Genomic DNA, 23,759 nt, shown 5'->3' with positions numbered 1-23,759 from the left:
AGATTATAATAGACTTGTGATATGAGACATGATTCTTACTGGCACCTGTGTCTTATAGGGCCATATAATGAGATAGCTGATCTACAATGGGCACTGCACCTTTTGCCTTCTCTTGTATGCCCATAGTGAGATTGGAAAGTTTTTGCTTCCATTTTAACCATTTTTTTAATTTTATGTCCAAAGCCAAAATTGTATTTAGTCTTAACTATGGCTTATACTTTATACTCCCTATACCTTATAGAGACAAGCCAGCTCCAGCTCCCATAGTATCATATAACCTTTCCTCCTAAATTATAGTAAAGATTGACCAGAGTTTGCAAATAACAAACTTCAGCTCTTATGAAAATTGAAGTCAAAACTTCCTATCTCCTTATGAGCAAGGGAAGTTTAATACTTTTCAGAATTGCATCCAGAAATGTAGTTTAGCACTGTATCTAAACACTGCCATTGCATGCATATAAAATAATCATGTGTCATCAAATGAATTCTGACTTATGGTGACCCATTTTGAGGTTTTCCAGGTAAAGAGTATTCAGAAGTGGTTTACCAATCCCATCTTCTAGGGGCACTCTGGGACTGTGAAGCTTTCCCAAAGCCACACAGGCTGGCTGTACTCATAGGAGGCACAGTGGGGAATCCAACTCCCAACCTTGGCTCTGCAGCCAGATATCTAAGCCACTGTGCTATCCAGCTTGCTTTGCAGGCATATACTATGAACATATCTCTACATTAAGGGGTGAGTTCACACATTTAATAGCTGTAAGCACTAACGTATGATGTTGCATGTATATACAACAGCATATTCATTAGTACTTACAGCTACTAAATATGTGAACTCACCTTAATGCATAGATATGTGCATATACACACAAACATATGTATGAATAGTCATTCATCTATTTTTAAACTTTTCAAAACTTTTTCACAGCTTGGTTTCTTCAAGAGCAAATATCAAAAAATGGGAAAGGATGTGGAAGATGTGGATGAAATTACAGAACTCACCAAGGACAAAGAATGAATATCACAATTATGGTCCTACGTGCAAGCAGCCTCCTGAGCCACAAGCAGCACCTACAATCACCTGAGACAACCACTCTGAGTGCCTTACGGGTTGTTTTGACATTCGCCTTTTGTCTCATTTTTCCCCCCAGTGTAAATGCCTTATGCTTTTTATAGATGGAAATATTTTTCATGTACTATTTTATTTTAGTGATAACTGCTGGTCGGTTTGGAGATTTGTTTACAGGGTTTTTAAGTATTTTGTGTCATTTTATGGTCTATTTTGTTTTTGTATTTTATTAACAGACACTCTAAATTGGCAGGACCAGAATCAGTTATAGTGAACAGTGCCAGAAATAGCACTCACTATCCTGTTGCAAAGATCTGACTGCACAACAGGGTGATGTCACTATCGGCTGCAGATTGCTACAAATTAAATAGTTCTTTTTAAAATTATTCAGTAGGATTCATGTGACTTTATCATTGTGAATTAATCACATGCACTTCAAAATTGAAAAAGGACTTTTTGATTAATGGTAATTCAACTCTGCCAATGACATAATCCCAATTGTGCAGGTGGTGCTACACAATAGGATGCTGGCCAGTATGCTTTTTTCTATCGACAGGCGGTTCAGGACAGAATGTCCTCTCTAAACCTTGACACAACTTTTACTGTACTTTTCAATCTATGGTGCAAAGGGTTCCTTAAGTATAAAATAAGCTCACATTTGTTCAGCAACATCGACAGCACACATAGCCTTCACCACTCTGAACTGCACCTGCTTTTGAAGTTTCATTCAAAACAAGGGTGGACAAAGTAGGAGCTTGTACATTTAGTTTCGCTATAACTTCTTCTGATGAGAAGAGAAGACTCCCTGGAAAAGACCCTGATGTTGGGAAAGTGTGAAGGCAAGAGGAGATGGGGACAATAGAGAACAAGATGGTTGGACAGTGTCATTGAAGCTGCCAATATGAATTTGACACAACTCCGGAAGGCAGTGGAAGACAGGGAGGCCTGGCGTTCTCTGGTCCATAGGGTCATGAACAGTCGGACACAACTTAACGACTAAACAACAACAACATAACTTCCATTGGTCTAGGCAGTGTACCAAGGCTGCGGAATACATGTATGTAGAGACCAGAATCCTATTGATATTTACACGAGGTTTACATAACTTGCCACGCTTTGCGACTGATTGATGAGGTGCCAGGGCATGTCTAGATCGGGCTCCTCATCATTGATCCAATTGCATCTCTTCAATTAGCCTCAATTAACAGTAACAAGTTATACAAATCTAATGTGAACACCAGTGGGATTCTGGCAACTACATATTCAAATTGATTGTTCAAGTTACTGAATGGAGACATCTAATATACCCTTGCTATGTCTGACATTTTTGCAGCTTGGCATCCCATATGTGGGGCAATAGCCAGACAGCTTCTTATTATGAAGCCAGTGCCCACCTCTCAGGAGAGAAGAACAGGAGAAACAAGAACTTAGCTCTTTGGCTAATAGTAGAGGGTGATTTCTTAACACTAGAATTTTCCTAAATACACCTTTTGTTATTATTATCATCTCCTCCCAACTATAAATATACAGTAAACTTCATAGCATAAAGGCTTTTGTGGAGCTGCATGAAGCGACGTCAAGTTTCAGCTACTGATCTTTCGAGTGCCATAACTAAGACATACTTCTGAAAATAATGTACCAAATAATCTTTACTAGAGGAATGGGGAACATGTGGCCTTCCAATGATTTGCAAACTCTAGCTCCCATCATCCCTCACCATTTGATATGCTAGTCAGGACTGCTGTCAGTTGCAGTTCAGAAAACTGCAATTTCAGGTTAGTGTTGCAGAGCATGAACTAGAAATGATGCAACTGGTGTGCACTATCTTGCTTTCATTCTGTTGTGCATAGTGATGTAGTTCACTTGGAAGTGTTGGAGCTCATCATGACAGCCCTTGTAACCAGCAACCCCGGGAGATTCCATAATGCAGCAATTTGGACAGGTCTATGTGAACAAATAAAGAGCAGACCTTTTGTAAAGGAAATGGTTCTTAATTGCCCATTCAAGACCAAGCTACCCTCAAATACCTTGTATTAGTACAAGAATAGATTGCAACATATCGTTTTGTGGGAAATTAATTTCTTCCTACAGTGAGGATTTCAGCTATGTTCAGAACAGGAAAGGCTATATAAGGGTGGCAGATGATATAGATTTTGCTACTCATAAAGACCTGGGGTTTCAACTCTGCAAGCCCTTGCTTTGCTATACCACAGACTGTGCACCTAGCCATGTCTAGCCAGTGCAGTTAATTATGCACTCAGTGGTACACGCAGGTACATAGCAGATGGCTAGCCAAAATGTGAAAATTGTTTGCACAATTGCTGCTCCTCATGTAGTATTTTGCAACAGAAATTTGGACTTTATCCTTTTTCCATGCTTTTGTAATTGCTGCCAATGAGATACAATTTACTGTGCCTTTTCTCAAGCCAGAATAGATTTATTAGGGAGCATATCGGGAGGAACAAGAGAGGCTAGTCTCCTGCAGATCCAAACCATCCCCGTTTTTAACACTGACAAAAGAATGGCAATGGAAGGAGTCCAGGGAGGATGTCTGTGGATGTATCTCCCTCTCTTGCCCCCTGGAAGTCCTATCAAAAGTCATAGGATTGCTCCACAAAAAGAAAAGAAATATACAACTCAAAAAAGCTATTTAAAAAAGAATTCACAGATTAACTCAGAGGTTTAGCAAAAAAGAAAAAAGAAAAAGGCTTGCTGGCCTGCTGAAAAGTCCAAGGAGGGAGCCCAAAACAGAGTTGGATTCTGGCCCTATTAGGCAAGCATTGTGGGGGAGTGGAATTATATTTAGTACAAAGTACATTCAGGGTAATATATTGTTTCTGCAGATCCAAGATGGACTGCCCCACAGTGGTACAAACTAATATATTTTAGATCCGTTGCAGCCATATGGGTCCTTAAGATCAAGGTAGCATTTTTTGTTGATTTTGCTTTCCATTAATTTATCCATTATACAGAAAATGAGGGTATGTATCTTTAGGGCTGTTTGCAGTCATACCATCAACTAAGCTGCAGTGTTGCCTTTTCAAGACTTGATAAGTGGTTGATTTCCTGCCAATAATAGTACTTTTGTTGCACTTTCCAACTGGCACAAGCCTGTGATCCTGCTGATGTTTGTAACATGCATACTTAAAAACTATTATTTACTGAAAGATTCCATAAAGTAATGTGTTAATGGAATCTGAAGCACTTTTAAGTATCACAACATAACTGATATCGCTGATATTTAATGGACACGGTAAAGACAATGAAACTCAAATCGTTAACTAGGGTTAAGAGCACAGGCACAGATTGCCAGCTTCACCCCCTCCTGCAGAGTTTTTCTTTTCTTGCCTGTACATGTAATTCTTCCACCCTTTTGTTTTACATTGTCCTTATTTTTATCTGTACGGAAGACAAGCCTGGACATGCTTCAGACCCAGATTTTAGAACCCTGGTTAATGATAAAACTTCCATCATAGTAAGCATCAGCTCTGAAGTCAGTGGGTTGAATGGCCATAATATGTGCCTGATAATATTCAATAGAAACTGCAAGACTGAAGGTATGAACTTCATAGTCTTTGGCATTTGAACAATGAATAGTATTTTTTTTAAAATAACAATTTTCCAGACCTGTTCATCATACTGAGAACTGCAATACTGTATAAAGGAAATATGTTATTTTGTTCCCCAGCTGGATCCCCAAGGACTCCAAGACTGTATTCCTATGCATACTTATACAGAATAAAATTTCACTGAACACACTGGGATCAAGATTCTGAATAAACATGCATAAGAATGCCGGTCCATAATGCTGCAAAATACATGTCATCCAAGCTGCTAAAAAAACATGTTTATCAATTATATTCTAGTCTGCAAACAATCTCAAACACTCAAAAGCTCTGCGTGATTTTCCTAAAAGATTGTGTTATTGACACTGATGCGCACAAATAAAAGTTTTACCACCTAGTAGCAAAATTATCACGTAACAACAACCGTGCATTCTTGGACCTGTGACCTTTGCATTCTTGAACTCTACAAGAGGTTCATGCAGATGTTCCCCAATGATACATTTTCACTGCCTTTAAATACAATGTACAAAGTATTCATTTTCTTTGCGAAATGTTTGGGTGTAGCAAGTTTTGCCTCAATGTATGTATATTTTGCACTTTGTTCCAGAATGTCAGAATAACTGATGTACAGAAGTGGTGTGCTTAAATAAAAATATCTGACTGATTAAATTTGAAAGAAACCTATTGCTGAACTAATTTGCTACACACATACTCAAGAGAGGAAGAATTCTGTGCTTGATTGTATCCTCTTGTAATGAGCTAGCTTGTTTCTTTTTGCTGGGACATTGACAAACAAGGTATAGGAAAAGATGAAACCTCAGATACCAAAACAGATTTATTAATGCTCTTCCAAGTTGACCTGTAACTTCAAAAATTGGAAACTATATACTTTTTTTTCAATTTTCAAACCACCAAGCATGATTTGGAAACAAACAAAAATTGTAATTAGTTTTTTTTAAGTGCATATAGAAAACATATTTTTCACAGGTGTTTTGCTACTGACATCTACTGGCTATCCCCAGTATTGCAGAACCCAAGATTTTCAGGCACACATGATAGATTCTCTCTGAAATTTTCCCAATAAAATGAAATGAAATCATAGTTCAGCCCTGCTTTTTTTGTTTGGTCATTTATTCAAGTCTGACTCTTTGTGACCCCATGGACCAGAGCACGCCAGGCCCTCCTGTCTTCCACTGCCTCCCGGAGTTGGGTCAAATTCATGTTGGTAGCTTCGGTGTCCAACCATCTTGTCCTCTGCTGTCCCCTTCTCCTCTTGCCTTCACACTTTCCCAACCTCAGGGTCTTTTCCAGGGAGTCTTCTCATAAGATGGCCAAAGTATTGGAGCCTCGGCTTCAGGATCTGTCCTTCCAGTGAGCACTCAGGGTTGATTTCCTTGAAAATGGATAGGTTTGTTCTCTTTGCAGTCCAGGAGACTCCCAAGAGTCTCCTCCAGCACATCTTCCTGCAAATCTATACTTTGATTGGTACCTTATGCTGACTTTTTTTCAGTTCCTTCTCATGAACTTTTCCATTTCCAAAACCTTACAGAAGTCATTTTTTATTTTTATTTTCTATTTGGTATTGCTTTAATGAAGGGGGTACCTGCATTCAAACTAATGTGGCTCCTAGCCTAATTTCATTGAAGTGGGGCACATGCAGAGAGAGAGAACAGAGGAGTGGTGCTGAATAAGTTGGAAATAGTGGCCGCACTCAGAAATGCAACGTGTTTGTCTTGACATATGCACACAGGTGATATATCAAAGGTCATATATTGGCAGTGACCAGGACTATAGCTCTAGAGTAGCGTTTTCCTCTCTTTGCAACATCCTCTCCTTTTTCTCTCACTTTTCCTTCCCAATCTGTGGGCTATGATAGAAGAGGGCAAAGTAAGATCTTGGAAAAGTTCATTTAAAAAACAAACCTACACCTCCAATAATTCCCCCCACATACACACTGGCCATGAATACTGTGAATTTCTAATCCAAAAACGGAAAATTTCCAAGATGTGGTATCATAGACCAAAACTTGTTTGCAGCTATAAATACACATTTATTTTGGATGATCTAAACTTAGTAACACTTTAGAGGAGACCCCTTGAATCAGTTGCACTTCAGTGAGAAAACACTTAACGTATATTACACGTATTTCAGTGTGCCTATGTAAAGTATAACGAAGTGCAATCCAACCTATTCAGTTTTAAGAAAAGGATGTAAAATGTTTTGATTATTCCTTAAGAATATTAGAAATGTGGCAGCCTTTGGGCAAAACCTGTTTCAACATTACTCATCTGCTCCTAATAAACTTTCCAAGGAACTAAAAGGCAGGAAAGTTTTTAATGCAACTACTAGATATAAAGAAATCTTGATAGTCTTGATGTTTGAATCCAATAATCAAAATGGAAATGTGTGTTTATGGAACTAATTGTTTCAACTACAGTGGTGCCTCGCAGAATGGGCGCCTCGTAGAGCGATGAATTCGCTCTACGAGGCTGTTTTTGCGATCGCAAATGCGATCGCAAAACGGTGCCCGTATAGGCGGGAAATCGCAGAGCGAAGGTCGGTAAGCTGCTCGCTTACCGACGCTTTGCGACCCGACAATCAGCTGTCCAGTGGGTCCAAAATGGCCACCGGAACAGCCAAAAGGGGCCGGGGCGCAGCGTTTTCGCGCCCTTGGTAAGCAAGGGGAGGGCGCGAAAACGCTGCGCGTAGCCATTTCGGGGCTTCCGGCAGCGTTTTCGCGCCCTCCCCTTGCTTACCAAGGGCGCGAAAACGCTGCGCCCCACCCCCTTTCGGCTGTTCCGGCAGCCATTTTGGACCCGCCGGACAGCTGATCGCAGCCAATTTCGTGCCCTCATTCTGCGAGGGGAGGGTGCGAAAATGGCTGCCAGCATCGCTGTACGGTAAGTAAACGTGCCGATTGGAATGCATTAAACGTAGTTTAATGCGTTTCAATGGCTTTTTTACTTCCGTACAGCGATGTTTCACACAGCGAGGGTTAATCTGGAACGGATTAACCTCGCTGTGCGAGGCACCACTGTACTACCAAGGGCATCTCAACTTATCTGCTCAAAATAGTTTAGGCATCCTTCAGTCTTGAGAGACTATGGTAATGTTCTCTGTATCGAGGACTCGGAAAAAATTTTATATCATTTTTTATTTAAATAAGACATACATTTATTAAAATTATCTATTTCAGTAAATCTTATTCATTATTACAGATTAAAATGAAGACCTTTGGAGCTAGCAGTCGGTGAGGTAGACAGAACAGTTTCCTCATTAAATGAGCAAGACAGCCTGTTAAATCATAGCTAAAAACAATGTAAAGATTTAATTCTCAAGAAATAAGTAATCAAGTTTTAAGGAAGAGAAATGTTAGGAGAAAACCTTGGAAGAGAGTGATAATAGACGGTTTCTTGGTTAAATTAACACTGACAAAAAGGCCTGTGGGGAGTCTTACTATGATTCGTCTTCACATTCAGCAGCTTGCTGCTACATTTTAGCGGCAAACCACAACACATATGTATTTTATTTTACTTTTCTGGGAATCACTGAAAGACACAAAAAAGGGTCTAGGGACTTGCATGCAGCCCACAGACGCAAATTGACTACTCCTGCTTTATGTGATGTTTTGTTGTGCTTGAAACACTCTGCATCCCACTTATCCTGTTTGTACATAATTTAAAAAAACCCAACACTTTGCAGTGTTAAACAATGAACCTAGACCAGCCTTGACCTCATGCAATCCATAATACACAGATGAGAAAATAATTCCTGTGTTTCATTAATTGCAATTTTCCTCTACGTATGAACTGAGATAAATTGTTTGGTCTTAATGAGGCTTTACAGGAACAAAATTCCCTTCAGTCATTATGAAGCTGAAGTGTTTGAATAAAACATAGCTGAAATTAACCAGTTTTACAGTTATCTTAGAACTGCAGAGCTGAAAGGGACACTAAAGATCACTGAGTCCAGCCTTGTCAAGGAGGCATAGCAGGCATTGATTGACTGATTGATTGATTGATTCATTCATTCATTCAATTTGTATCCTGTTCTCATTAGTGTCACAGCACTACACTGGGCGGGTTACAACTCATAAGATAGGAAACAAAGATAAAAATAGAGCTATTAACACCAATAGCAAGAACCCTTTAAAAAAAAACAGATGGCACCAACTAATCGCAGAGTGGATGGATGAAAAGAGGAGATGAAAGAAGAGGAGGGGAAAGAAAAAGGGGAAGTTGGTCAGCTAGGGTCGGTGTGGAAAGCCTCTCTGAAAAGCAATGTCTTTAATTGCTTTCTAAAAGTCCACAGGGAGGGGACTAGGTGCAGCTCCTTCAGAAACTGGTTCCACAAAGTTGGAGCCACCACAAAGAAGGCCCTACCTCTTGTAGAGGATTTCTGGGCCACCCAAAGGAGCCTCGACTGGGATGATCTTATGGGTTGGGCAGAGCACATTAAGGAGAGGTGGTCCTACAAGTAAATAGGCCCAAACCATGGAAGACTTTGTATGTGAGTGTCAAAACCTTGAACCTGATCTGGGACGCCATGGGCAACCGGTGGAGACAAGCCAGAAATTTGATGCAGTCAAGTTTACTTACACCAACCACCAGTCTGGCTGCCATATTCTGGACCCGCTCAAGTTTCCAGATCAGGTTCAAGGGGAACCCCGCATAGAGGGCATTGCGGTAGTCAATCCAGGAGATGACCAAGGTCTGCACCAAAGTCCTGAGGGAGTCCTTGTCTAGTTAGGGGTGAAGTTAGGTGATTAGTCTAAGCCGGGTAAAGGCTGATCTGGACACGGCTGCAATCTGGGACTCCCAAGAAAGAGCTGGGTCCAGAAGAATGCCCAAATTACGCACTTGGCCCCTGAACTGGAGGGGAATACCATCCAGCTTAGGGACCATCCCCCCATAGCTATCAGCGTTCTCCCCCCTGGACAAATCATTTTGTCCAGGTTCAGTTTGAGCCTGTTAGCTCTGGTCCATTCCAGTATGGCAATCAGGCAACTCTCCAGCGTCCGGACAGTATCCACTGCAGAGGTGGTAATAGAGAGGCAGAGTTGCATGCATAATGATGACACCTTACTCCAAAACTGCTGATGGCCTCCCCCAACGGCTTAACATAGGTGTCAAACAGCATTGGAGATACTGCCAATCCCTGAGGAACCCCACACCAAAGGGTCCAAAGTGCCGACACCTCCTCCCCTAGCTGAACTCTCTGGACACAGTCCTCAAGGAGGATTGGAGCTGGCTCCATGCTAAGCCCCCAATTCCAATCTCAGAGACCCTGTCCAGGAGGATACCATGGTCAATGGTATCAAAATCCGCTGAGAGATCTAAGAATACCAACAAGGTGCATCTGCCCGTCAGCCTCCCTGAAAAGGTCATCCTGCAGTGCAACCAATGTCATCTCAGTAGCCCACTGAACTCCCAACCTCTGGCTCTGTAGCCGACGCCTTAAACCACTGAGCTTGTTAGGAACTGTTCTTTTAACTGTGTGCCTTTAATTTTTCTAAGCATCATGGAAGAATGCCTATACATGAAAAATGTATCTCAATAGGTTGAAAGAAACTCATGAATGGAGTTGTAGGTGAAAGGAAATTGTATACCAACGCAACTACAGGGCACAAGATGGCTGCATACCACTCTACTTCAAGGTCAAATTTCAGTCAGTCATGGAACCAGTGCACTCTAAAACATTGTGGACACACTGCATGCATATGGTCTTCTTTCTATTCATATATTTGTGCCTGGAACCCAGCAGGGGGAAAGGCTGTTAAAACATGCAGAATTATGCTCCAAGAAGTAAGATTCTTCTTTCATTCAAGTTTGAGGGTCATAAGGAAAACATTATTTATTTACTTATTTGTATGTTGTTTGATATCCCGCCCATCTGGTATATTTTACCAGAAAAAGAAATTCATGCACTGTCCATCTAGAGAAACTCAGATCTTAGACAGTGACACTGAATACGCTTTACATATTTGTTAATAAGATTAACTCTGATTGTGGCTGCAATTGATTGTCCTCCATATTATTTCAACATAGGTAGGAATTCCGGGAACCTGTCAGAAGTATTCTATTTTTCTTTCTTGACCCAAAAGCATTCTTTGTTTTCTTTCCAGCAAGATTCGTCTTTATAGACCTCCTGCAACCAAAGAGCATCAAGAATGAGAACTAGTGCAAAGCTAGTTACACTGGACAAAATTATTTTGTGCGATGACTTTTAGAGGCAAATTGCCATACAATAAGGAATCTCAGTAGATATTACTCGTTGCATGTTGAGTTGTGTGACTCAGCATGCAGATAGTGCCTGTGAAGAGTTCTTAACCCACAGCAATTTGCCTCTAAAATTACACCTTTCACATACTTCATAACAAAATTTAAGCCACTGAAAGACAGTGCTTTAGCTTCAGGCTCAGCCCTCTGAGGGCCAAAGCACCCCACTCATGGATGTCCCCCTCCACCTGGCTTTCAAGGATCTTCTTTCTCCCTTGTTTATAGACCGCTGCTGTCAACATGGTTCCCCAAACTTTCCATGGAGCTTGAAGGGGACGGTGGATTCAACTCCCACCAATCCTGTTGCTCTCATCTTTAGTCCAACTATTTAGGGCCAAAGAAAACATTAAGAGAAATTTCTGAGATCGACAGTTTTTCCTTTCAAATGATAATACCTCATCAGAGGCACATGCTCAGCAGTAAGACTAGCAAAATAACCTCTGTTTACCTTCAAATGACCAAAGCACACTACATGTCAGCCATATAGGTGAGGAAAATCATGTGCTATGGCAAGCAAGAATTAAGGGCTGAGTATATTGTCTAGCCTGGCACTAGAATTTTAAAAAATCAATATATGTGGTATAAGGAAGAAAGCAACGTGAGGGATTGGTATTTTGCCACAGTCTGGAAAGCCATACATGAGCTCACCAGAACCCAGCAGGGGCCACACCACCAATAAGTGGCTGCCACAGGCAAAACTCAGCAACTGCTGCCACCTTCTGTCATGCTCAAAATGCAGCGGTAATATATGAGATTTAATTGCATTAGGGGTAACCATTAAAATACCACAAAGAAAGGCAGAAAACAGTTAATTCAATTTTTAAATACAGCATGTTTTATTATCGTTGCATTTTTAAATTTTATAATGCTCAGGCTGTGTATTAAGCATTAAATCATTATGGTAAAAGGATTTGCTTGAGAATTTCCCCTCAAAATTACTTTCAGCTGTAAGGATGTATTTTGTACTCCTTACCTTATCCCTAGTTGTTAAAAATAAAAAATAAATTTAAAAAAATATGATTGTGAGCTCACTAACAGCTAACTAAACCATTAACTGTTTCCCAGTAACTTTCCCATTTCTGTACACTTGCTTCTGAAATTGGCCAAGTGGGTGAAGGAGAACAGTGAAGAGAAACAGGACAACACAGAGTAGGGAAAATTGGGAAGGGTCAGTAGCTATAGAATAACTAGCTAAAGAACAACAAGATGTTGGTTGCCCCAAGCTGTCCCCCAATAGTCTAGCTAGTCATGGTATTGAGCCCCATGAGTTGAAATGTTTGTGCTTACTGCCATGTCAGTGGATGGCTAAACAGCAAACATCCAAGAATTGACTCTGGATGAGTGTGTTGACCTGGCCTGTATTACAGCAACCTAGCTGGCTGAAGATGGTAGGGAATAATTTCCTTCAGCTTTGCCCACCAGGATTCTCTCTGCTGCAACAGATGAAACCTGCAGCACAAGGAGGCAGAGCTGCTGCGGTCTTATTGTGATTCCATCCCTCACATGTGCTGCATGCCAGTTTGTTGGGTTTGCGTCTTTGTGCCTGAAAGTGGGGACCAAAGTCAGAACAGGAATTCTGTAGGTCTATTGCCCATTCCACTTCACAACCTTGAGGACTAATGGTTGGGAGAGAAAAATATTAGGGCCTAGGCAAATAACTCCTCACACATGTAGGCCCAAATCCAACTGGCAGAGTAGACCCACTGACTCAATGGGATTTACATAAATGTTGACTCAGTAATTGATTCAAAAGTTTTACTCTAGTTGCAACTAGCATTTGGATTTAGGCCATTGTTTTCAGAAGTTGCAGTATAACTTAATGAGTACATATTATCTCTTAACCAAGCAGTTTATAGAATATGTCTGAAAACCAGTTGCCAGCTCCCACTACTAACAAAATCAAAGAATCCATGTAACGACCGTTCAGCAGTTGGTTCAGCAGATTACTCTGTTTGGAACTAGCATTTGGATTTAAGCCCGTATGTTTGCTAGACGAGCCCCAGAGCTGTTTCAAGAATCTTTCCCTTCACAGTATCCATGCATTGGTACAAATGCTATTTATTATCTTTTTGTTCTAAAAACAAGAACACAGACACACGTACCTTTTTCCATATAGGCACAGTTGCTTTCAAAGTATTGATACCATACTGCACAGCCTCAAGAGATTCTTTTCTATGAGGGGAAGAGACAGCTATGATCACACTCGCTTCACTAATAGGAACCAACCTACGGAGACAGACATGAAAAGTGACATTTGATTATTGCTTTTATCATTCATTAGCTTACTATTTGTTGTTGTTTAGACATCCAAAAATAGAAAGGACATGTTCTAGGAACATTTGAATTATATAGAATCTGTGTACCTCTCCTGCAAAGTAAAGTTCAATGGGAAAACAAATTAAGAAAAACTAGAATCTGAGATTATTTACAGCAACAACAACAACCACCTGCTGTGACAGTAATTAGATGAGAGAAGAACAATCATTGTCTCCAGGTCAAGACCTAGCAATGGCAACAAAGCCAGAAACAACCCAAGCCCACAAACAGCTTAGGCAGGGAAGATCAGGGACCCATGTTTCCACTGAATTTGATTGTTGTTCTTTGCTACCATTAAAAACTCCAAACAAACCACATTACAAAGTCAACAGAAGTCAAGAGATACATTTTGTTTTGCTCTTCTGAAAGTTCCCACTCAATTATTCCACCTTTGCACCAAGAAAGGAAAGGATATGAAGTAGCAGACGGGCATGGAATTTTCATGCCCCCAGAATTTGCCAGCAATTCTCCCAGCCAGAAGTCTGGAAGCTTTAGGCAAGGAAATCGAAGTCCTCACAGGAGTTTTCAGGTATGCCGGGGGGGGGGGGGGACATAAAGACTCAGTGAGCCATGTTGTTCCTGTGAAGACAGAGGAAATGGGTGCAAGTGGTTAAACTCTACTGAAGCTGTAACAGATCAGAAGACTGGTAGTCTCTCTCTGCCCACTAGGCTCTACACAAGGTGCCTTGCAAAAACTACCAGTCCCCTAATCCCTTGCAACTTAGAGCTTAATAACTTTTCCTCTACCTTCTTTACAGGAACAAAATGGCTCATGCATTCTTCATCCCACATCTGTGCATAATTGAAAACTCCTGTGAGGACACTGATTTCTTGGCCAAAACCTCCAGAATTCTGGCTCGGGAAATTCCTGGCAAATTCCGACGGCTGAAGAAATCCAAATGTCCCATGCTTAGTAAGAAAACTTAGGGAAATTACTTTTTTGGACCATAATTCTCAAAATGCCCTAGCCAGCATTACTGCTAGCCATGCTATCTGTGGGAGGGGGTGGCATTCTGGGAACTGTAGTCTAAATAAGTAATTTTGCAAGACTTGAGTAGGAGAGCATCCTAACTGGTCAGTACCACGAAGGCTCAGCCGAACTGACATTAGATCAGTTGAAGCTGTGGTGCATCCAAACATTTCTCAGTCTAGGGATGTTGAAAACTTGTGGAGGCATGCCATTTTGATCTGTTTGTTTGGACTACAAATCCCAGGATTCTCCAAGATTAGGCAGAATTGTAGGAGTTCCAGCCTACAAACAGAGGCACTTTCACTTCATTCACCTAGACAAGGCTGAAGCTTCCCAGGCTCTATAACATCCCAGGCCCCATTTCTTGCTGCAATATTTCCTGGCTGTGGTAGTTCTTCGGAAAGTACCAGCTGCAGATTCTAAAGAGCGGCAAGACTATCATTCCCAGAAAACACTGCAAGAAATGAGGCCTAACTGCTATACAGCTTAAGAGGCCTCCACCTTGTCCAGGTGAGTAGAATGAAGATGTCTACAGGTGTGTGTGTTTGTGGGCTGGAACTCCTACAGTTTTACCTGGGGAATTTTTGAAGAATTCTGGGATCTGAAGTAAAAAAACATAAAAGGCACACATGCAGAAATTACTAAGGCTATCCTTGGCTTTTTCTATCTTTGTACCAACACTGTTACTGTGTCCCAGGGCTGAAATTCACTTTCTTTTTCAGTCTGCCCCCCTTTACCACCTTTTTTAAACCTCATCTGCAGGCAAATTACAGCCCACAGAGCAGTTCTGTTAGCAGATCAGATGGCAAAAAAGGGCATAAAAGAGCAGGCATAAGACCATTTTCTATGACTCTTCAACACCAGCAAAGGAGTCCAATTTTCTGTTTTGAAAAACTCAAATCTGAAAGCCCATGCTTTTTGTCTAACAAATCAGGCAGAGTGTGTCTATGTCATACATACCCAAGTCTATGATGTATTGCTATATGTTTCACTGAAGGCCATTTCATTCTAATATCTGTGCATATTTTCTTTATTTCTGCTTCTGCCATGGATTCATATGCCTCATATTCTAACTGTAGCACCTCTTTCCCCTCAAAGTTATTCCTGGTAGTGCCTGTAATGAAACAACACCTTCAGTTGAGTATCTGGCCTGTTGAGGAACCTTTGACTGGAGAGTTTTATGGAGAGGCAAGTTAACAATGATACACCCACGAGGATCAAACCCTCATATCAGACCAGATTAACCAACTAGGGAGGAATCACAATTCACAGGATGGGCTCAGTAGGAAAGACCAAACCATGTGGATGCACAAAAGGTTAAGGTTTGACAGCACTGGTTTAGAACTTGACAGCACTGTTCAAGATCTATCAGTGAGCATCACTACCCCAATTACAGTGGTGCCTCCACTTATGACCATAATCCATTCCAGAAGATGGACATAACTTGAAATGGTCGTAAGTCGAAGCACCATTTCCCATAGGAATGCATCGATATGCAATTAATCCATTCCGTCTGAAGAAAAAAATCACCAAAAAAATCACTGCAAGACTCACTGGAAATGCGAGTTAATCTGTTCCGGCCGAAGGGGGGGGGGGGAGTAAAGCAATCAATCGTGCAAGTCCCATTGGAATTGCACAGAAAACAAACGGAGCAGATTGGAAATGCACAAAGAACAAAGGGGGCATGTCGGAAATGCAAAGAAAACAAAGGAAAAAGCAAGGGAAGCATGCGGGACCCATTGGAATTGGCAGAAAACAACACTTTACCTTACAAGGCAGCCCAAAGCCTCCCTACAAATGCACACACACGCTCTCAGAAGCAGAAGGAGGCAGTCCCAACAGTCTCCGACAACACACTCTCTCTAACGGCTGGGGCAAAAGAGCTACAAAGAAGCAGCCTCGTCGCCACCTACAGTAAGCAATTTGAATTTCCTGCCTTTTTTCTGTTCGTAAGTGGAAGCTCCGGTCGCAAGTAGAAGCAAAATTTTGCAGCCGGAGCTGGTCGTAACTCGAAATGGTCGTAAGTAGGGACGTTCATAAGTCGAGGCACCACTGTATTTATTTATTTATTTAAACTCGGCCTTTCTCTTCAAGAGGACACAAGGTGGCTTATTATGTTAAAAACAAACAATATAGAAACTGGAAAGGAAGGTGGGAAGCAAACAAAAAGCAAAACCAACAAAAAACAGCAGGCCAACTCTTGAGGAAAAGCCCACAGAAGGACAGCAATGAGCTCAGCCTGACCTCTCGTAGAAGCGTGTTCCAGACTTTGAGAGCAGCAACACAGCAGGCCCTCTCACATGGCCTTACCAAATACACCAGTGAGGGTGGAGGGACAAATAGAAAGCCCCCCCCCCCGGTTATTTTAAAACATAGGAAAGCACCTTTCCCCCCTTGTCACCTCTGGGCAACGACAGTCATCACAACATACAGAATCTCACAACCCACGCTGCCTTCAGTTTTCAAGAAGCTAGTTCAGTCTTCACGGTTCCACAAGGCATAACTGCAATACATTCTGTTTCCGTGTTGTAAGTGTGACCACTTTAGAACAGGGTAGTGGGACACCTACCTAAAACCTGGAGGGCCACCTAGAAAAATAGAGAATTCTTAACCTTTAGCGGCAAAAAAAAGTATTAAAATCTTTTGAAGTATTTTTGGAGTCTTCAGGAAACACCATCTTTAGGAGACTCTGGAAACATAGCCAAATCGCACCCACCCCATGTCACAAGAGGCCTTCATAAGACTTTTTTTTTAATTGTACATCTTTTAGGGTGGCACAGGAGGGGCCCATGAATTGCATTTGGGCCCCAACATAATGTCCACCCTGCTTTAGAGCTTGGAGTGTACTCTTTTTGGAATTACGACTGCTAGGATTTCCCAGCCCTGAAGGCTAGGTGTCCTAGGTTAGGGACCAAAGTTCAAAAATGAAGCTTTTCTAAGCTCAGAACCTCTTTATCTCAGAAATATGTGTACCTCATACCTACCTATAAACAAAGACACAGCCCCACAGCAGGGGGAAGTCACGAGTGCTGAAATTTCATCCACCGAGAGCTTTTCATGCTTTAGTTTAATCAAGTCGTGTGGCTCATCCTCACTTTCATTCATGATACCTCTAGAAATAAGAACTGGTACAATTAAAGTCAGAGTCACTTCAGAGAGTTACTGCTTCAGAAAAATTGCCCAAACATTATATTAATCCAAAAAACCTACACAACGTGCTTATTCCATGAGTATCACAAACCTTTCTAAAAGACTCAACAAGGATGCCAGTGTATACCAGGGGCTGGGAATCTGGCCTTCTAGATGTTGTTAAGATTCCAGCTCCCATTGGCAATAACCAGCACAGCCAATGTTCACAGATGATGCATGTTGTAGCTCACCAACACTGGGCAGGATGCAGATTCCTCATCACTACCTCATCTCTTTAAATCAATGTTAGCAACAGCAGTTGCCATACAACACAGCTCTTGGGGGAAGCTAACGATTCTATAACCATGGCACCAGCAGTACTGTTTTCTACAGGTATAGTCCATATCTAAAGTCATTTAGAACAGCTCAGGAGCAATTTTTAAAAACCACCGAAATTGGTCCCTTTGAGCACTAGACGAGAAAGGGGTTCGTGGAGCACTAGAATGGGCACATCCCTTTAAGTTCCAGGAGTGTAGCCTGAGTTAGTGGCTCATCAACTTGGCCAAGAATCAACATCCACTTTGCAGACAACAGAAACGTTTACAAAGGGGGCCACCAAATGCCCCAAGAATTCTAAAGTGATCTGCAGTAAGTTAGTAAGTTTCATTATTGCTGCTATTCTCAAATACTGCTAAAATGTGTTTACAGGGGGTTAATAATTTTGGCATCTGTAACAATTCCTTGTGTGCTGGTTCACCATTATTATTACTCTATTATTTAGAGTGAGTACAAAAAATGTTTTGGGAAAGCAAATCATATACCTGGGGGGGTGTCTTCCCCCGGCTAACCTCCACTAATAGGCGGGATAACCGCAACTTCGTCCCCTGGATGGAGAGCCAGTAGTTGATCCCCAAGAAGGACGTATTCTTGTTGGACAGCAAAGACCACTTGATCTTGTATATCAGCAAGCCTAGAAAAAAATCAAAAGAAATTTAATTTGATTATGTCTTTGATTTTGAAAAAAATCAAAAGAAATGTAATTTGATTACATCTTTATAAGATCTCAAATTCTGAAGATGTGGATTAGTTTGTGAATCTATACAATATGTTTTTCAACATGCCTTAAAGCAGATGTTTTACAGATTTGCACAGAGTCTAGTGGCCCATCTTTCCATGCTGGTGATTGTTCTATGGCTAGAATGAAAACTCAACTGCCTAAGACAAGACAGCAACTTCATTATCAGAAACAGAGAAGCTTGTTTTGCATGTTGACTGTCCAAACATGGCAGAAGTGAATATTGTCTCTCTGAAGCAGTAATGTTTTATCACCTTCTAACTGTGAAGTTGTGCTCTTGTTATGTTTCTACTCCTGGCCTCTTTAGCAGACTTATAACTATTCTGCTGACTGATAAACCTTATCAGCTTATTTGACATAACTGATTCCATTTCTGGATCACACTCAAATAGAGATAGAAGACATTCCTGGCTCTGACATCAGCTAATGAATGAATGGGGGACCATGTATACGTACAGATGTGAAGGCGCCTGTGCACACATACAGAGTGGAGAGGATCCATAATAAATGGAGAGAGGCTTTATCTTCATCCCTACTGCAGAAATCCTGATCAAGATAGTTGTGTGGGAGGGGTGTTGCTGAAGGTTATGGTTTACCTGCCACTAACAACAGCATAGAAGCAACAAATGCAGCCACTTTGGTGCCACAGAAAGTGGAGAAAGCAAAAGGTACCATGCAATAACTCAGACTGGTGGGAAGAGAATCTGGCAATGGTGAATGGAAATTATGCAGGCAACAAGAAAGGCCTGGGAGGTGATACATTCAGCCCACGGGGTGTACCGCTGCACTAAAATGCAACATTATAGGATGACATTCTCCCAAATCCTCAGTGGTCCCCAACCTTTTTGACACTGGGATGGGGGCCATGCACTGGGGGGCAGGGCATCCCCATGCTTGCACACAAGTGAGAAGGGGCTATGTGGGGGGCGTGCAGGGGGGCATGTGTGCAGGGGGGTGGGAGATCTGTCACCGTGGCCCAGTCCAGCAAAGGCCACAGACTGGCACCAGGCCATGGACTGGGCGGTGGGGACCCCTACTATACGATATTTACTGGAAACTGCCACAGCTAACTGTAACTGACAAAGTGTTGGGCATGTGCCAGATGTCCACTTAGGTGCATGGAAGAACATGTCACCTCTTCACTTAGCCACAAGAATCTCTGCAACTCTCGTTGTGCATGTAAAGATATCCAACAGGATTATGTATATTATAGTGGAACCCCATGCATAGGTACACAGAGCAAATCCCATTTATTTATTTATTTATTTATTTATTTATTTATTTATTTATTTATTTATTTATTTATTTATTTATTTATTTATTTATTTATTTATTTATTTATTTGACTTCTATACCGCCCCATAGCGCTACAAGCACTCTCCAGGCGGTTTACAATTTAATTATACAGGCTACACATTGCCCCCCCAGCAAGCTGGGTACTCATTTTACCAACCTCGGAAGGATAGAAGGCTGAGTCAATGCTTATTTAAAGCTTACCTGGGATAACAAGCAGAAAGCACTGCATTGCACCGTAACAGTGTGAAGGAAACATTTCTCTATAGATTAAAAGTCACCATACCTTGAATGCCTCCTCACAATTTCTTCCCACAGCTGCAGTGATGTTATTTGTTGGGGCACGGAAATGGTCTCAGTTCGGACACCAGCCAATTCTGCACTTCTTGCAAAGTACAACACAACCACCTGTTTTTCAAGAGTCAGTTAAAACAAGAATAAAATGTAGCATTTGTACAACTCTGAATTCTTCAGAGGAAGAAGAGGAAGACATACAATAATAAGCATGTGCTGTCAAGTCAATTCTGACTTATTATGACCCTTTTTGGGTTCAAGTAGAGTGTACTGAAAGGTAGTTTACCATTCCCTTCTTCTGAAGGCCTCTTGGGACTGTGAAGCTTGCCCAAAGCGACAAAGGCTGGATCTACTCACAGCAGGTACAGTAGGGAATCAAGCTGCCAACCTTTGGCCCTGTAGCCAGGCACCTAAACCACTAAGCAAGTAATATATCAGGAATTCACTAGGCTAGCACAATTATGCCCAGCCCATGTTACAAATGGCTGAAGCAAAGAGGGTAGATCATCTAAAACAGAGGTCCCCAACCCCTGGTTTGCAGCCCAATGCCGGACCGTGGTCTGGGCCGGGGAGACAGATCTCCCACCACCACCACCCCACACACATTCCCCGCACACAGCCCCTTTGTGCATGTGTGCAAGTGCGCCCGCACCCTCGAGAGCCCCCTCGCCCTTGAGAGCCCCTTGCCCCTTCACGCATGCACGTGAGTAGGCCCGCGCCCCCAAGCACCCCTGCACATGTGCAAGTGCCCACGTCTGCATGAGTTCCCCCACCCCTTCATGCATGCATGAGTACGCCCGCCCCTTCGTGCATGAGCACGGGGGGTGCCCCGCCTTCCACACAGAGACCACATCCTCCCCCAACCAATCTGTGGTGTCAAAAAGGTTGGGGACCACTGATCTAAAACACCAACTATGATACAACTCAATCAGATCCATGTTTATGAACTAAATCTCAAGTGTTCATGAGTATTTTTCCTCATAAATGTCTCCATTGGATTACCATCAATGTGACTAAGTTCAGATATGAAGAAGAGACTTCCAGATCAGCCTTCCCAAGCATAGCAGCCTTCAGGTCTGTTGGTCTGTATCTTCCATCATTCACGGCTAGTACAGCTCTATTGTTTGGGATTAATTTGGGTTGTAACCCAACACAGCCAGAAGGTACTACGCTAAGGAAGTGTAGAACAAAATCTTAAGGAAGAAAGTGTAGAACAAAATCTTATTTTCCATTGTGCAAAACATGGCTTTTCTAACCTATTGCCTTCCTTAAAAACAAACAAAAGCAAAAACTGGTTAAGATAATTGTTTGATAGCAAGTATCTGTTTGATATTTCTGCAAACGGTGAGAACATGCAAGTGAATGATGCTGAGTGGTTGAGAGAAAGCATGTGACATTTCTTGCTACTGCACAGACAGTCAGAAGCCACGGGAAGAGAGAGTTGGAGTCAGTCAGTGTCAGTGTGAATGTCTGGATGGACTACATGATTGTGTTTCTTCTTTGATTTCAGCTAATAAAATCATTTTGTTATTTTTGAGTAAAGTGACTTTTCAATATTAATGTAGTGAATTTTGCTGAGCCAATTTGTATGAAATCATTCCAATAAAAATGTTATAATACGTGTGCATTAACAAATTTACTTATTTCTTCTGTCTCTTTACATTTGAAGACCCTTCATGAGAAACTTTCAATAAATATTTGATGCACTTTAGGGTTTTAAATCTTGAATTAACAAAAAAAAATATTTAAAGGAGATCCATGGTAAAGGAAAGTTTAAGAACCATTGATCTATTACACAAGATGGGTAGCTATTTTGGGAAGAGACCAAGAAAAGCTTGTTAGACGAGTTTGCAGAAACATCTCAGACTTCAAGGCAGAAGACCACAGTGCATGTCCTTGTTCGGGAATGAACTGGTTTGTACAAAAGTGCAATGATGCAAACTGCAGTTGCAAAGTGCCACTCATTTAACAAGTTGTGGTGTGTATTCCTCACCCTATAACAAGTCCCATGGCCCTTTAACTAGTGAGAATTCACTGAGACCTGTACAAGCTGCACCTGGGATTCTGCCCAAGATTTTTGTACTAAGGCTCTTTCTTTCCTAGCCAATCTATCATATTGGTGAAGATGACCTTTGCTGACAAATAAGGCAGAAAACAGCTCACTCGTTCAGGTATCTAGCTGTGAAGCCAGATGCTGGGAGTTCGATTCCCTATTATGGCACTCTGACAGGGGCTGGACTTGATGATCCATAGGGTCCCTTCCAGTTCTAAGATGATTGTTCCTGTTATAAAATAGAAGAAACTTTGCTTTCAGGCTCTACATGTCTGGGCTGAACTTCTGCACACACAAATCTTTGCACGTGGGGCACGTTCACTCTCTGATGTATACTGGAATTGTCTATGGGAACAGAAAAGATAGAACTGCACATTGTGGGAAAACGGTTTGTGACTGACCCCAAAAATGCATTGAGAGATGTGCAGGATCTGGATTTTGTTATGTGATAAAATCTAGGGTAAAGAGGCTGTGCACACTCATGCAAACACCACAGTGTGGCACCACGGTATAGAAGATGCCACCCTAAAGAGTGGGAAAGCATATACTTGGGTGTCCCCTGGGCAACAGCCCCTGTCAAATGCTTCATTCCCAGAAGTGCTGCAGAAGAATATGAAAACATGGTACAAAGTTTCTTTCTCTTAACAGGCAAGATTGTGGGGTAAAAAGTGTTTTGTAACACTGGAACTTGAAACGAGCAAGCTTGAAGAATGGTTTGGGTGCAACAATGCATCCAATTGGCTTGCAATTGTGGCGTCCAAAGTCGCCACAGTCACCATGTGGCAGTCTCCAAGGGGAGAGAAATAGAAATGTACAAATAGAAATGTAACGAGTCCTTCTGGAGGCTCCACAGGGATTAATACCAAGCTGGAGCCAAGCCTACGCAGCTAAACTGTGAGGAGGAGTCAGTAAGGCGCAGCTCATGTCCCAAATCATGTGCGCAATCACTCAAAGCTCTGCTTGTGGAGAGTGCTTTGCAGCACAGTAATTTTTGCCATGTTTCAAGGGCCAGGGCTTCAGGCTCCCAGGGCTCAGCTTGCAAACAAACGGGAACTCCACCCCCAGCCCCGCCTCCGCCTGTACCGCTTTCAAAAAGTCACCCTATTATGGGATGCCTGCCCCTGGATATGGCATCGCGCGGCTGTCCGTCCCCTATTTCCCAAAGGCTGGAGGGAGCGGCGCAGGGTTTTCAACGATGAATTCAGCCGGAGGGTCTCCTTGCGGGCGGGCGCTTAGGCAAGCAAAGCGAGGCGAGCGGCCAGGCCTCGGCCCGAGCCCGAGAGGGGGCGGTTCCGCGTACCTCGCAGCAGCTCATGGGCGCGCCGTCCGTCCGTCCGTCCGGGGAAGAGGCGGTCAGCGGCGCCCCGCTTTCCCTTCGCCGCGGGTGGGGCCCTTTGCGCCTGCGCCGGCTTCGGAACCCGCGGCGGTGTTACCGCGGCAGCGGCTGCAACGGGAGCGGCAGGCCCGCTTTTTTTTTCCTTTGCACCGCCTCCGAGGGGCTCCACCTCCCCGGGGGAGGGCGGAAAGGGTCGGCTCTGTGGAGCCGAGCTGCGCCCGGAAGCAGGCCGGGAGGGTGTGTGTGTGAGGAGAAGCGCCGGGGAAACCCAAGACTGATGCCATGTGGTGGGAATTACGGTACCTAACGGGACAAATTCTGCTTGCATGAGAAGCTTGTAAACGGAGGCGAGGCATCCCTCTGTGAATGAACTATCCAGT

The 23,759-nt window shown here is 42.5% G+C and overlaps 3 protein-coding genes across 3 annotated transcripts in view; 1 reads left to right on the top strand and 2 right to left on the bottom strand.

Moving 5' to 3' along the window:
- ITGA2 (integrin subunit alpha 2) overlaps window positions 1–4,673 on the top strand; it is a 64,449-nt gene extending 59,776 nt beyond the window's left edge. Inside the window, exon 30 of the mRNA XM_072992771.2 lies at window positions 929–4,673. Within this exon, the coding sequence (XP_072848872.2) occupies window positions 929–1,018 (90 nt within the window). The 3' untranslated portion in view covers window positions 1,019–4,673. The remainder of the gene's footprint in view (window positions 1–928) is intronic.
- Window positions 4,674–10,462: 5,789 nt separating this feature from the next.
- Window positions 10,463–17,323, bottom strand: LOC110073897 (molybdopterin synthase catalytic subunit-like). Its single transcript, XM_020783597.3, has 4 exons — window positions 17,184–17,323; window positions 15,160–15,313; window positions 13,016–13,139; window positions 10,463–10,782 (listed from the first exon to the last, which is right to left on the bottom strand). The coding sequence occupies exons 1-4, from the start codon at window positions 17,302–17,304 to the stop codon at window positions 10,714–10,716; spliced, it is 468 nt and encodes a 155-aa protein (XP_020639256.3). The 5' UTR covers window positions 17,305–17,323; the 3' UTR covers window positions 10,463–10,713.
- An 837-nt stretch (window positions 17,324–18,160) lies between these two features.
- Window positions 18,161–23,510, bottom strand: MOCS2 (molybdenum cofactor synthesis 2). Its single transcript, XM_020783598.3, has 3 exons — window positions 23,344–23,510; window positions 19,983–20,104; window positions 18,161–18,298 (listed from the first exon to the last, which is right to left on the bottom strand). The coding sequence occupies exons 1-3, from the start codon at window positions 23,356–23,358 to the stop codon at window positions 18,172–18,174; spliced, it is 264 nt and encodes an 87-aa protein (XP_020639257.1). The 5' UTR covers window positions 23,359–23,510; the 3' UTR covers window positions 18,161–18,171.
- Between the last annotated feature and the right edge of the window lie 249 nt (window positions 23,511–23,759).

The sequence above is a fragment of the Pogona vitticeps genome, chromosome 2 (assembly GCF_051106095.1).
Source record: "Pogona vitticeps strain Pit_001003342236 chromosome 2, PviZW2.1, whole genome shotgun sequence".
NCBI classification, from domain to species: domain Eukaryota; kingdom Metazoa; phylum Chordata; class Lepidosauria; order Squamata; family Agamidae; genus Pogona; species Pogona vitticeps.
Note: the sequence above shows the minus strand (reverse complement) of the source record. Positions and strands in the feature narration are given on the sequence as shown.